A 15,076-nucleotide genomic window follows, 5' to 3' on the forward strand; every position below is an offset into this window, starting at 1 on the left:
ATGGATCAAGAGTTCTATTCGTACATTGATTTGGTCTATGCCAAGGAGGATACAGGCAGCAAGGACCCACCAAATACTGATTGAGTGATTGCAGCGAATAAAATTGTATTCCCATCAAGTTACTTAACAAACTTTTTGTAGAAACTCATCTAACTTTGATTAATATTGTCACAACAGCCTCGTTATTAGAGTATTTTTTAAAATTTTGAGTTTGAGAAGAGGCATAATTTAGTTTTTTTTTAAACAAAGTGCGAGTTTTTCATTTTTGGAGTAATTAGAATTATCCACTTCAAAAGATGCGTAGTGTATTAAATGTGAATTAATTTTCAATGACTATGAGCTTTGATAACCGTTAGTCACTCATTGATGATATAAATGGAAAGTTGTTTGGCTTCAACAAACAGTAGAGCAGACAGTGCGACTGTTGAATAGCTCAGCCATTAGAAGTCTGTCATAAATTATAGATAAAGTAATAAAGTAGCCAAATATTTTCGGGCGTATCATTTTAAACTTTATCATCGTTAAGTACCTGGTTATTGTTACTGAGTGTTGTAAACAGTTCGCGAAAATGGAGCAAACCGCTTCGTTAAAATCCCAGTTAAACGATATAGTGGCGGAAGTGGCCAAAGTAAAAAATATTGTTAATTATAAAGTGAAGATGGATTTAAATATGCAAATTGGAGACGGATTCGCGGGGCATTTCTACATGGCAGATGTTGTGGATAAAGATTCAAATCAGGTTATCCAAATTGCTATAAAAAAGTCACCAGGAATAAACTTCAACTACAATCCTGTATTTAAAAACGAGATTATTTTTTATACGAAGATCTATCCGACATTGGCGGCTCTTCAAAAAACCGTTCACTTGCCCAGACCGTTCAACAACGTTCCTGATTTCCTATCAAGCAACCTCGAGCCTAAGAAAGAATACCTGGCAATGGAAAACCTGAAGAAGCAAGGCTTCGTTTTGCATGACAAACAAAAATACCTGGATCGTGAACACTTAAACTTTATATTTGATGTCTACGGAAGGTTCCACGCCTTATCATTTGTGTTAAAGAAAAAAGATTACACAACATTTAAAAAATATCATGAAGGGCTTACACATATATTTGATAAGTTTTTTGATGAATCGGCGAAGATGTTCGAAGATTGCATGTCTTCCGCAGTAGAGGCTTTAGACCACCAATCTGTTGTCTATGAAGAGCTTAAAGATTTACCGAAATATACAATACCAACTCTTAAAAAAGCTATCCAGTATACTGGACAGTATAGTTGCACTACGCATGGAGATTGCTGGTCTAACAATATGATGTTCAAATATTCGGTAAGATTTTTTTAACACAATTTTTTCCTCTTGCATATCATTAAAGCCTATTTCCAGGAATCTGGGAAACTAATAGATATGAAGCTCGTTGATTTTCAACTCACCCGAGAAAACAGCCCTATTTATGACCTGTCCTATTTCTTCTATTCAGGAGCCAGCAAAGCTGACATGGATATTTTAGAGGATTATCTGAAAATCTATTACAAGTCTTTTTCAGAAGTTATTGAACACTTTGGCGAGAAGGTGGAGGAAATCATGTCGTACTCCACTCTTCTATCAGAATGGAAAGAAAATGCGTTGCTGGGTGTTTACCTAGGGATTTATGTATGGCAAATTAAATTACTGCCAGCTGAGGAGTACGTGGACGATCTGAAAAATGCCTCAGAGAAGGGTGTCGGCGCTCATCAAATGACGAACTTAGCTGAAAAGATTCGCTTCACGATGCAATCTCAAGCTTTTAAGGAAAGAGCGGCAGCTGTGTTGATCCATTCTTACGAGTTTGGGGCGATCGGAAGAGATAAGATTGTAAGGAAGCAGGTGGAAGAAAAAGTAGAACCAAAGCCAACCGACTCACGTTCGTAGATTCAAAATAAGTATATGTTGAAATTTGTATCCAAGTTATCCTGATGTTATTATTAGTGGCATTGTTGAAATATTTATACTCTATGGTCAGTATTCTGTTAGTCAATACGGATGAAAAAGGGGTATATTCAAATTTGACGTTTATTATTCGTTTTAATGGAAACAAATTAAATTGAATGATAAACGTCAAATTAATTCATTCTGTGTGTTAGAAGTGATGTAATTGGGTTTTTTGTGTATTTTATAAAAATCTGTGTTGCACTTAAGTGTCTCACCTAAAGTAGTTATGGAGCATCAATTAATTAAATTTTGAACATAAAGTTGAATTGTGTGACTAGTGGAAGCTTCTAAGATTTTGTTTATCAGTTTATTTAATATTGTTTAAACTTTATTTGTTATTTGTTTTTATAGTTCTATTGATTAAATACATATATTTTTGCAACTATAAAATAAATTTCTTCTGAGATTTTTAATAATTGTTATTTTTTTATGAAATTTGCAACGTACCCAAACTGAAGAATTCTGAATTTAGTGGCGTGCTTATTCTTTTCAAAAAAAAACATCCTAATCTTTTTTTTCGATTTTTGATATAGAAAACAAGTTACAGTGGGCCTTGGTCAGATGAGTTATAAAACCATTTTAGCAGCATAAATAGAGCTTTTTATTCTCTATCTTTAGAGCCTTGGTTCTTTGAAATCGAGTTATAAATGTAAAAGTTACAGGGGTGTTTCCATCATGGGTTATAATATATAATTATATACATAATTATATAAAAATTATATATAAAATTATATATTATTCACTCTGGATGCCAGAAAGAAATTCTTAAAGCATGCTCCAAGGATATAATTCATAGCGATTAATTTTTGAGTTGTATAACTCACTTTTTATATAGAAAAACTTATTAAAGAAAGAGAATATGAACGAAATATCATTAAATATCACAAATTACACAAATAAATAATAACACTGATATAACAACGAGAAACAATTGCTAATCAGGCATCTATTGCAATTCAATTACTCGGGTCTACAGAACACCCCCAACTACAGGAGTAAACATGCGGGAAAGAATAAGAGAAGCATTTAATTCAGTTACTCTTTTAATGCTACAAAATGTATTGTCTGTATTTGTCTGTTTCCGTAGATATGTCTATTATAAATTAGAATTAAGGATGTATTATCCTTGCATAAACTTGTAAAACAAAATTACATAAAAACCATGTAAGTTTAGTATAGATAATTAAATGTGAACATAGGTTCTGTTTTGACGTAGTTTCATAAATCATCAAAATAATAGTAGGATTTAATTTCACATTTTTATGTTTTGACGATTTATTGATGTTCAAGTTGGTTTTATTTGTGTAGACACCCTGTAAAAACTATTAAGCAAAGCTTGATAGTGTACTAAAATACGGACCTACTACTGTATTGTAGCAAAAACAATTTCAAAATATCTTTTCGTTTGTTAACAATTTGAAATTTTTGCAGACATCTGCAACTTTCAACGTTCAATTATACATATCTTGAAAACTATTAATTCTATAAATACCAGCGTATTAATAAACTTGTATTAAAATTTAACATAGAATCCAAAAATGCAAAATAATTAGGGTTTTTCGTTTAAAAAAACATACGTTTGTATTGTATTTTTCTGACAGGCCCTATATAAATGGGAATATTTTTAAATTGTACTTTATAAAATTTTACATATAACTGTAAAAAGAATTTTCGATAAAAGCCATAAATAAGGCCATAATCGTCCGACGCGCGCTTAATGGACAACTCTGTATAGCTAATTCTATAGGATTCATTATTAATTTAGATAATTATTCCATTTTTAAAAGTCATGTCTTCTCAATGCCCTTCATCAACTTCAATGCAACTTTGAATTATAAGTTCAGGTTAGTTCAGGTTCAGCCGGCAACATTGTAGAGTTCATGCAGTACCACAGCTGATCTATACTATGTTTACTTCGTTTTTGTATACTATATATGGAGATGCACGGAAGCATACACTACTTCACATGGCTGATATCGTAAAATATACTGTATAGCTAATTCTATGGAATTTAATAGTCATTTAGATAACTATTCAATTTTTAAAAGTCATGTCTTCTAAATGTCCTCCATCAACTTCCGTTCAATTTTGAATTTTAAGTTTAAAATATTTTATCTCCCGATAAAATGAATCTCAATCAATTGTTTCAGTTCCATTTCAAATCTGCTCTTTTAGCACCAGAATTGTTGCTACACCACAACAAACGACATCTTTTGGAATGTAAAGTTTTTTGGTGAACAGTTCGCGAGAATTTTCACGCCAAGGAAGAACAAGCAAGGATAAAAAATCAAAATAACAATTTTCGACATGTGTTCGTCATTGGCGTGAAAATGGCTCTGTGCAAAACATTTAAAAAAAACCTGGACGTCGAAGAACGGTGTGTACGTCTGCAAATATTGAACGAGCGAGAGCTGTTTTCACAAGAAGTCCTAAGAAATCTGCTTATCGGCAATCGCTTGCCCTAGGAATATCCAAGCGAAGCCTCCACAGAATTCTGCATATGATTTAAAATTTCATCCCTACAAATACCAACTGGCGCATCACCTTAGCAATCTAAATAAAAAAGAGATTAACATTTTGTGACGAATTTTTAAATCAGCGTCGAAAAGGCATACGTAATTTACTAATGGCCGTCAAAGCAAACTTTCATTTGGACGATATTGCTTACAAGAAAAATTTTAGATGCCAAGAAACTCCATCGCCCACAGTCCAAAAGTCATTGTTTGATGTGATGTATAGTATCGTTTGGTATTATCAGTTCTTATTTTTTTGAAGATGAAAACAACCGTTCTGTAACAATTAATTCTGAGCGTTACATAAACATATTACAAACATTTCTCATCTCCGAACTGACTAGCCGGGGATTGTTAAATGTTGCCATGTTATTCCAGCAAGATGGAGCAGCAGGTCATAGGGACAGAAACACTATGAGGGTTCTGCGAAGTTTTTTTGACAACCGTATAATTTCTCGATTTGAAATTTAGATTGGCCCCCCAAATCACTCGATTTAACGGCACCTGATTTTTTTCTGTGGGGATATTTAAAGCAAAAAGTTTTTGAAAGCCGTCCAGTAACAATTCTGGAGCTGAAAGAGCGGATCCAAAAGAAATTGCAAGAATGAATGGATATATGCTTCGTCAGGTAATGCAAAATTTTGAATTTTGAATTCATAATTGCATTGAAACTGATGAAGGGTATTTAGAAGATATGATTTTTAAAAATTAAATAATTATTTAAATTAATAATAAATCCCATAGAATTAACTATACAGTATATTTCATGACAATAGCGATATGAAGGAGTGTATGCTTCCGCGCATCTCCATTTATAGTATACAAAAAACAAAATAAAAATAGTGGAGATCAGCTGTCGTACTGCCTGAACTCTGCAATGTTGCCGACTTGCTATTAAACAACCAGGTTGCTTGATTGTTGTTTAAAATGTGCTAGCAACATTATTTCAAATAATTATTCTTTTCAAAATTAAATAACAAAATTAATTGAATTCTCAAATGTGAAACAATCATGTGTATTAAAGGTTTTTCAAATTTAGCCAGCCGGCAACATTGCAGAATTCATGCAGTACTACAGCTGATCACTATGTTTACGTCGTTATTTGTATACTCTAAATGGAAATGCGCGGAAGCATACACTCCTTCATATCACTAGTATCGGGAAATATACTGGATACTAGTCCAATAAAAGATTTTTTTACTTTGATTAGAATCTTCTTATTTACCTTTTAAAGGGCATAGGATAATATGGGAAACCCTGTATTACACAATGGGCTGCACTGAGCCGATTTGCGGCTAGTAAATCGGACATTACAGAATCTAATCCTACTTGCCGTTTGAAAAATTGCGTCACACATTTTCCTCTTATCGTTCATTTCGATACAATTTTGACGTCATAACAGTGTGGTAAAGTTGCCTTTTTGATTGCACAATGGAAAAATTATTCTGACATGGATTGTTTAACTGCACACGCCTTTAGTAACCCCGTTATCAAGTGACAATAATACAGGGTATTACGACTCATATTTAAGTGCGAGGCCAACCTCAAGGGGTAATTCTATGAGTGATTTTAATACTAAAAGTTTCTACAGGATGTTTCATTTAATAAGACATAAACAATTATCTCTGAAATCAAACTTAAAGTAGAAAAAAGTTTCAAACAAATATTGCTTGTTATGTGAGGAGAAGTCTAACGTGCATAAGCAAATTTTTACTCAAGTTCATTTACACGATATTTGTTTGCCAAGAAAGGACCAGCTTTAGCGTAAAAGTAATAATTTTTCTACACTTTGTGTTGATAAAGGCATCAACATAACTTTTTTAGAGAGACTCTACCTTAGCCTAAAAAAAGGTATTCTTTTGCGTTATCGCAAAAATAAATCATTTTATAATAAAAAACTATTTTTTAGCGAATATGGTTTTCATTAAATAATTTTGTATGTTGGTTTAATATGGACCCTTCTAATCGTATGCATTCCCTGGCTCTAGAAAATTGAAGATTATTTTGTCAGCATATTCATCGAACGTAAATCCTCTAATAGTAAATGAATAACGCAAGAAGAATAAAATTATTGCAAAATTTAAGGCAGTGTAAATTATTAACTGACGCTAGCACACAAACCATTATCGGTAAAAATTGGTTTTTCTCTAAAGCAGTTCATTTTTGTGAGAACGAGTAAGAATATCTTTTTTTTAATTGAAGGTAAATACTATCTCAAAACATATTTTGAAGCCTTTATTGATACAAAGTGTAGAAAATTATAATTTTTGAGTTAAAGCTGATCTGATCCTGGCAAACCAAATAAGTCAAATGTGTTTAAATGGCATAATTTTAAGTAACATTTAACATCTATCATACCAAAAATTATTTAATCACACTAAGTACTTTAAACCTTATTCAAGAAAAACTGATTTGCAGAGGCGTCCTTTAAGAGCTTATATCTCCAAAGGGATGATCTGTAAAATTTTTTTTATAGGAACTTGTCATATTATTTTGATGCATTTTCTATGAATCCAAAAGATTATCCACATATTCTGGAACATCCTGTATACAGTGCTACCCGTAGCTCGCATTATATATGATTTTTTTTTACTTATGAATTTGGGTAAATTTTAACTTTACCATCAGGTTGCGCTTCACAAATGATGAGAAGTGACATATAAATCGAAAAACAAATAACTGTCTATAACAGTTAAATTGCAATTTTTTTTTCAAAAATACTCTAAATCTATGATTATTTCTCAAAATTTTGAAACAATTCAAAGAAGCAATTTTCTTAGTTGAATGATGAAAAACTGAAATAAAGTAGCAAAATTTCAATTTTTTTCGGGATATCTTCAGGTCCAAAGTGGCATTTTCTTGGAAACTAAATTATGCAACTTTGTCCCAATTTAACCGACCTCGCATCTTATATAGTTTTCGAAAAGCCAACGATAGGCCTCGAATTTAAACCACCCTTTACATATAATGCAATATAAATCTAAGAAAGACTTTAAAGATCTAGGCAGGAGCATTTTTTATTTCAAATTTCAACTCTGTTACCAATTGGGCCTTTAGGTGTCGAGAAGTGTTATGAATGATTTAAGTTATCAGACATGTGAAAATTCAAATTTATAATATTGCCTTCCTAATAATCATCTATGTATGATAGATTTTTTAAGAATGCGGGAGCTTGCTACAATAGTCGGTCCTCGAAAAGATACGTGTTTTGCGAGCAAGGCATTCGGGGAAAAGTTGTGTAACATAATTTAATAATGGACCAATTACCCAGCACGTCTTCTGAAGTGGATAATTCAAATTCCTCACATTAAGGATATTTAAAATCTGTTCTTATTAAAATTGTGTTCTCATCAAGTTACTTAATTAAATTTTTGTAAAGCTCGTCTAAATTTTGTTAATATTGCCACAACAACTTCGTTGTTAGAGTTTTTTTACGTTGTGCCAATACTTGCACCACTTACGCATAATTCAGTTTTTTAAAAATAAAATGTGGGTTTTTGATTTTTGGACTCATTAGAATTATCCACTTCAAAAGACGAGCAGTTTATTAAATACGAGTTAATTCTCAACGATTATGAGTTTTGTTAACCATTATTTACTCGTTGATGGTATAAATAGGAAGTTGTTTGGCCTTGACCAACAGTAGAACACACAGGCGACTGTCGAATTGGCCAGTCATTAGTAGTGTGTGATCAATCTCATAAAAAAAGCCAAATACTTTCGTGTGTATCATTTAAAATTTTATTACTGTTGAGTACAGAATTAGTCTTTCACTATTCTAAGCAGTTCGCGAAAATGGAGAAAACCGCTGCGTTAAAATCCCAGTTAAACGATATAGTGGCGGAAGCAGCAAAGTCAAAAAACATTGTTAATTATGAGGTGAAGATATATTTAAATGTGCAACTTGGGGACGGATTTGTGGGACATTTTTATATGGCAGATATTGTGGATAAAGATTCAAATAAGGTTATACACATTGCTATAAAAAAATCATCAGGAATAGACTTCAACTACAATCCTGTATTTAAAAACAAGATTATTTTTTATACGAAGATCTATCCGACATTGGCGGCTCTTCAGAAAACCGTTCACTTGCCCAGACCATTCAACAACGTTCCTGATTTCCTGACAAGTAACCTCGAACCCAAGAAGGAATATCTGGTAATGGAAAACCTTAAAAAACAAGGCTTCGTTTTACATGACAAACAAAAATACCTGGATCGCGAAGTTAATATTTGAAGTCTACGGAAGATTCCACGCTTTATCATTTGTGGTAAAGAAAAGAGATTATTCAACATTTAAGAAATGTCAAGAAGACAGAACGCTATTGTTTGACATGTTTCTTAATGATACGACCAAAATGTTTCAAGAAAGCGTGTCTTCCGCAGTGGACGGTTCCACCTGGAACCACGTGGACCAATCTGAGGTCTATGAGGAGCTTAAAGATTTACCGAAATACATAATACCAACTCTGAAAAAAAGCTATCCAGTATACTGGACAGTATAGTTGCACTACGCATGGAGATTGCTGGTCTAACAATATGATGTTCAAATATTCGGTAAGATTTTTTTAACACAATTTTTGCCTCTTGCATATCATTAAAGCCTATTTCCAGGAATCCGGTAAACTAATAGATATGAAGTTCGTTGATTTTCAACTCACCCGAGAAACCAGCCTTATTCACGACTTGTTCTACTTCTTCTATTCAGGAACCTCCAAAACTGACATGGATATTTTAGAGGATTATCTGAAAATCTATTACAAGTCTTTTTCAGAAGTTATTGAACACTTTGGCGAAAAGGTGGAGGAAATCATGTCGTACTCCACTCTTCTATCAGAATGGAAAGAAAATGCGTTGCTGGGTACTTTTCTGGGGGTTTATTTGTGGCAAATCAAACTACTGCCAGCTCAAGAGTATGTGGACGATCTGAAAAAGGCCTCGGATGATGGTGACAATGCTGATAAATTGATGAAACTATTTGAGAAGGTTCGCTTCACAACGCAATCTCCTGCTTTTAAGGAAAGAGCGGCAGCTGTGTTGATCCATTCTTACGAGTTTGGGGTGATCGGAAGAGATAAGATTGTAAGGAAGCAGGTGGAAGAAAAAGTAGAACCAAAACCAACCGACGCACGTTCGTAGATTCAAATTAAGTATATGTTGAAATTTTTATCCAAGTTATCCTGATGTTATTATTAGTGGTATTGTTGAAATATTTGTATTCTATAATCAGTATTCTGTTCAGCGGGTATGTTATATGTTTATCTTGACTTTTAAAGAAATCAGTATTTTTGTTTTTAGTTTATTTCAAGAAAGTTCCTATATTATATGTATATATATATATATATATATATATATATATATATATATATTTAATACAAATTTTCCTATATTAAACTATTCACATTAAAAGGCAATTAAAACTTTCTCATAAAAAAATGCTTTTTTGGAGTAATGTACCGAGTGTATTTTTCAAAATATGCAACCTACCAAATTTCTAGAAGGGTAAATTAAAGTTAAAAATGCTAAGATACATCGACCTTAGAATGGAGAAGGATGGCGAAGAATGAAAAAGTTCTCACCCTCGATCGACAGTATTGCACGGGTGGCAACCCCTTCGGTTTTTTAAGTAGGGAACTTGTGTCAAGTGATACATCATTTTAAAGGCCTTCCAATTCTCTAAACAACGGCGTCAAAATGTTGGTATTTTTATTCAAATTTTTTTAAATAATTTTGAATTTTTCAAGAGATGTCGAAATGCATTCTACTATTCCCCATGAAATTATACAAACGGTCTTTAGACATTTATCGCACTTCTTCAAATATCTGTTGTGGAATGTAGGACAAGCTTCTACAATTGTTCGTCGTAATACTTGAAAATCCTGTACAGGGGTCGCGTAATCTTCACTTTTAAGGTATCCCCAAAAGAAGAAGTCGAGAAGTGTAAGGTCGAGAGACCTTCCCGTTGAAAATGTGATAAATTCTCATACAATCTTTGGGTATTCATTACCGTCCAACTGATTCTGCAAAGCATCGGTGATTAAGGGATTGGTTAAATCCTGAAGTAAATCGAAGTACTGTTGTTCGTTTAAATTGCTATCAATGAATATTGGTCCGATATTTGCATTCCCAAGAATCCCTGCCCAAACATTAAGTTTTCGTGGTCATTGAATATGTCCTTTTAGAAACTGATGGGGATTTGTGGTATTTCAAAAATGACAGTTATGTCGGTTAAGTTCCCCATTACAAAAAAAAATAACTCTGATCACTCAAGCAAATATTTTTGACTAGATTGGGCGTTTTGTTAATACTTTAGCTCATTTCTTCACAAAATTGGATTCTTCTGTCAGGATCTTCTTCTGTAAGCGGCTAGTGAATTCGAAGCTTGTAATGATGAAACTTATGCATCTTCAATGCCTTACCAACTGAGCTGTTAGATAGCTAAGTAGGGAAAAAAGAGTGCAAGCAATTCGTACATAAAGGGGAAAACCTACCAAGTACTGGTTAAGTAGTTGCAACGCTTCCCCGAAATGTCACTTTGCCGCAATGGAGGGGTGTGAGTATCTCGAGGAACTTGACAGCCATATCAGCAGGAGCGGTGCTATCACCAAGTGTAACCTAACCGTACGATTTAAAATTGAGAAACCAGACAAAGAGAGACATACGCCTGGCAATAACGATAAAATGCACTTTCTTCAAGATATTGTCGAGTGATAAACAAAATTTACCCCAGGCGGATAACGGCAACAAAAAATCTCGCCCTGCTTCGACCGGCTGCCCCACGGATTCGGGGGGGCAGTGAACCGATGGTTACTAAAAGTGAAAAAATACAGGACAGTAGTCCAAGGAAATGAGATGGGCGAAATAACAGACAACGAGGATTATGTCTTTACAAGAAGATTCTCCCTAACAAGGACACTTCCAAGCACTTCAACTGGATGTGGCGACAAATAGTTAGCAGTTATCATAAGAGATTTCTTAGAAGAGTAGGATAGAAAGAGGAAAAAGTCGGAAGAAAATAGTCATAAAAATAGGGAAGAAGAGACAGATAAAAAGACGAAGGAGTTACTGAACACTATGAAATCATTAGCTAAGGAGGTGGTAAAACTAAATAATCTAGTACGTGATAACACAAATACAAAAAAAGAAATTAAGAAAACTGTGGCAGATCTAAAATACTACACTGACAATCTCAACTCGAAAAAAAAACAGTAATTAATAGAAAGTATAAGGGCAAACATTGGGGGAAATTTAACAAATAATGTACAAGATAAAATAGGAACAAAAAAAATTAATAGGATGTCAAACATCAAATAGAGAAGAAAGTGAAGCTTGGATATTGGAAGCAAGGAGGAACGCTAGATAACAAAAAATATGTAACTCTACTAGAAACAGAAAGGTCACTGAGGGCTTATAAGAACACAAAGATCAAATACGGAAACGTTAGAAGTGCTGTCAGCATCTATCCCAATCTACAGATTGATAGAGTAAAGAAGGAACAAATTTCAGAACAACGGCGGAAAACAGGAGGACAGGGAAACTCATGCTATAATTGGACATATGAGTGAATAGAGGACATAGCAAAGTGAATTACTATTTGACACAATTCTTATCGGAGCACGGCTGTTCCGCCCATTACTTAAATAGGTTTAAAGTCAGGGATTCGAATAGATGTTAGTAATGTGGGGGAGGAGACACCGCATAACACACATTCTTCGAATGTAAAAGATAGGTTAAAAATAGACTAAGGGCGGAGAACATAATAAAGAAAATTTTAACATCTACAAACGTAATAGAGACAATGATTAAAAAAAGGAGAATTGGAAAATGATAGAGAGCCGGATTGTGAGGGTATTAAAACAGAAGAAAAATGATGAGAGAGCTATAGGAAAGAACGGGACAAAAAAGATATAGGAATAAAGTGAACAGCAGAGGGGACGCGGATGGATGAGAGCGGAGAGTTTTTGGAGGTCACAGGCGGAGAAGGGCTGAGAGTTGTGAAGGGAAACGGAAAGAATGTATGGATGAAGGATAGGAGTTTTCCTTTGGAAAGACTATTTGCACCACACCCTCCCGAAGTAATCCCCAACGGTAGTTCCAGACGAGACCCAGGGTAAAGAGAGGGAAGGATTTTAGTCCGTTGATATTGCGAGTACTATGTGGGCAAACCAGATCGCTTTAATGTCACGTTCACACGTTTGGTTACAGATTCTTTAATCCTCTATAAAAAAAAGGAGTTGCAGCGAATAAAATTGTGTTCCCATCAAGTTACTTAATTAAATTTTTGTAGGAGCCCATCTAAATTTTGTTAATATTGTCACAATAGTTACGTTGCTAGAGTGATTTTCGTTACTTTATGCCGGTACCTGCATAACTTACGAAGACATAATTTAGTTTTTTTTTTATTTTTGGAGTAATTAGAATTATCCACTTCAAAAGACGCGCAGTGTATTAGATATGAATGAATTCTCAGCGACTATGAACTTTGATCATCATCATTTACTCGTTGATGGTATAAATGAAAAGTTGTTTGGCCTCGACGAACAGTAGAGCAGGCAGTGCGACTGTTGAATAGCCCAGCCATTAGTAGTGTGTGACAAATAACAGATAAAGCAATAAAGCAGTCAGAGATTTTCGGGCGTATCATTTCACATTTTATTATTGTTAAGTACCGAATTAGTCACCCACTGTTGTAAGCAGTTCGCTAAGATGGAGCAAACCCCTGCGTTAAAATCCCAGTTAAACGATATAGTGGCGGAAGTGGCCAAAGTAAAAAATATTGTTAATTATGAAGCGAAAATGGATTTAAATGTGCAACTTGGAGACGGATTCGTGGGGCATTTCTACATGGCAGATATTGTGGATAAAGATTCAAATAAGGTTATACACATTGCTATAAAAAAATCATCAGGATTAGACTTTGACTTCCATCCTATATTTAATAACGAGATTCTTTTTTATACGAAGATCTATCCGCCATTGGCGGCTCTCCAGAAAACTATTTATTTGCCCAGACCGTTCAATAATGTTCCTGATTTCCTTTCAAGCAACCTTGAGCCCAAGAAGGAATACCTGGCAATGGAGAATCTGAAGAAGCAAGACTTCGTTTTGTATGACAAACAAAAATACCTGGATCGCGAACATTTAAACTTTATATTTGAAGTCTACGCAAGATTCCATGCCTTATCTTTTGTGCTGAAAAAAAGAGACTACAAAACATATAAAAAATGTCATGAAGGGATTAAAAATATCTTTGACATGTTTTTTGAATATTCGACAAAGATTTTTGAAGAATGCGTGTCTTCCGCAGTGGACGCTTTAGACCATCAATCTGATGTCTATGAGGAGCTTAAAGACTTACCAAAACACATAATACCAACTCTGAAAAAAGTTTTCCAGTATACTGGACAATACAGTTGCTCTACGCATGGCGATTGCTGGTCTAACAACATGATGTTCAAATACTCGGTAAGATTTTCTTTAAACAATTTTTGCCTCTTGTATATCATTAAACCCTATTTCCAGGAATCCGGTAAACTAATAGATATGAAATTCGTTGATTTTCAACTCACCCGAGAAAGCAGTCCTATTCACGACCTATCCTACTTCTTCTATTCAGGAGCCAGCAAAGCTGACATGGATATTTTAGAGGATTATCTGAAAATCTATTACAAGTCTTTTTCAGAAGTTATTGAACACTTTGGCGAGAAGGTGGAGGAAATCATGTCGTACTCCACTCTTCTATCAGAATGGAAAGAAAATGCGTTGCTGGGTGTTTTTATGGGTATCTATGTGTGGCAAATCAAACTACTGCCAGCTCAAGAGTATGTGGACGATCTGAAAAAAGTCACAGACGAGGGTGGCAGTGTTGATGAAATGATGAAACTATTTGAAAAGATTTGCTTAACGACGCGATCTCGAGGTTTCAAGGAAAAAGTAGCAGCTGTGTTGATCCATTCTTATGAGTTTGGGATGATTGGAAGAGATAAAATTGTAAGAAAGCAGGTGGATGAAAAAGTAGAACCATAAATAACAGACTCACACTCGTAGACTCAATTTAAGTACATGTTGGAAGTTGTGTCCAATTTATCCTGGTGCTATTATTAGTGGTGCTATTAACATATCTGTACTCTAAGTCAATATTCTGTTAATCAATACAAATGTTCAGCGGGTATATGATTTTTATATATTAATTTTGAATTTTAAAGCAACCAATGTTTTTGTTTTTAAACGTTAACTATTTTAAGAAGGTTCCTATATTAATTGTATATTTTTATACAGAGTTCCTCATATTAGACTTTCCACTCCAAAAGGCAAATAAAAACTTTCTAATTAAAGTAAAAAAAATTTTTATTGGAAAAATAAACTGGGAGTATTTTTCAAAACTTGCCACCTCCTAGATTTCTAGAAGTGTAAACTAAAGTTAAAAATGCTGAGAAACGTCAACCTTAAAATGGAGGGGGAAAAAGAAGAATTAAAAAAATTTTCACCACTGATTGACAATATTGTAGAGCTGGCATCCCCTTCGTTTTTTTAAACAGACAACATTGGTCAAATGACATCATTTTCAAAGTCTTCCAATTCTCTAAACAACC

General features: G+C 33.9%; 2 protein-coding genes across 3 annotated transcripts; both read left to right on the forward strand.

Annotated features, from left to right (window-relative positions):
- Positions 1-414: 414 nt before the first annotated feature.
- LOC136408387 (uncharacterized) lies at positions 415-9,638 on the forward strand. 2 transcript variants are annotated; one of them, XM_066389330.1, is made up of 2 exons: positions 415-1,327; positions 9,099-9,638. In XM_066389330.1, exons 1-2 carry the CDS (start codon positions 569-571, stop codon positions 9,621-9,623), a joined length of 1,284 nt encoding a protein of 427 aa, XP_066245427.1. In that variant the 5' UTR covers positions 415-568; the 3' UTR covers positions 9,624-9,638. The 2 variants fall into 2 exon arrangements, with proteins under 2 accessions (XP_066245427.1, XP_066245426.1); XM_066389329.1 differs by lacking the exon at positions 9,099-9,638 and adding an exon at positions 1,385-2,330.
- Positions 9,639-13,190: 3,552 nt separating this feature from the next.
- Positions 13,191-14,790, forward strand: LOC136408498 (uncharacterized). The gene is made up of 2 exons (XM_066389492.1): positions 13,191-13,949; positions 14,007-14,790. Exons 1-2 carry the CDS (start codon positions 13,191-13,193, stop codon positions 14,508-14,510), a joined length of 1,263 nt encoding a protein of 420 aa, XP_066245589.1. The 3' UTR covers positions 14,511-14,790.
- The last annotated feature ends 286 nt before the right edge of the window (positions 14,791-15,076 follow it).

Source organism: Euwallacea similis, chromosome 4 (genome assembly GCF_039881205.1).
Source record: "Euwallacea similis isolate ESF13 chromosome 4, ESF131.1, whole genome shotgun sequence".
NCBI lineage: Eukaryota > Metazoa > Arthropoda > Insecta > Coleoptera > Curculionidae > Euwallacea > Euwallacea similis.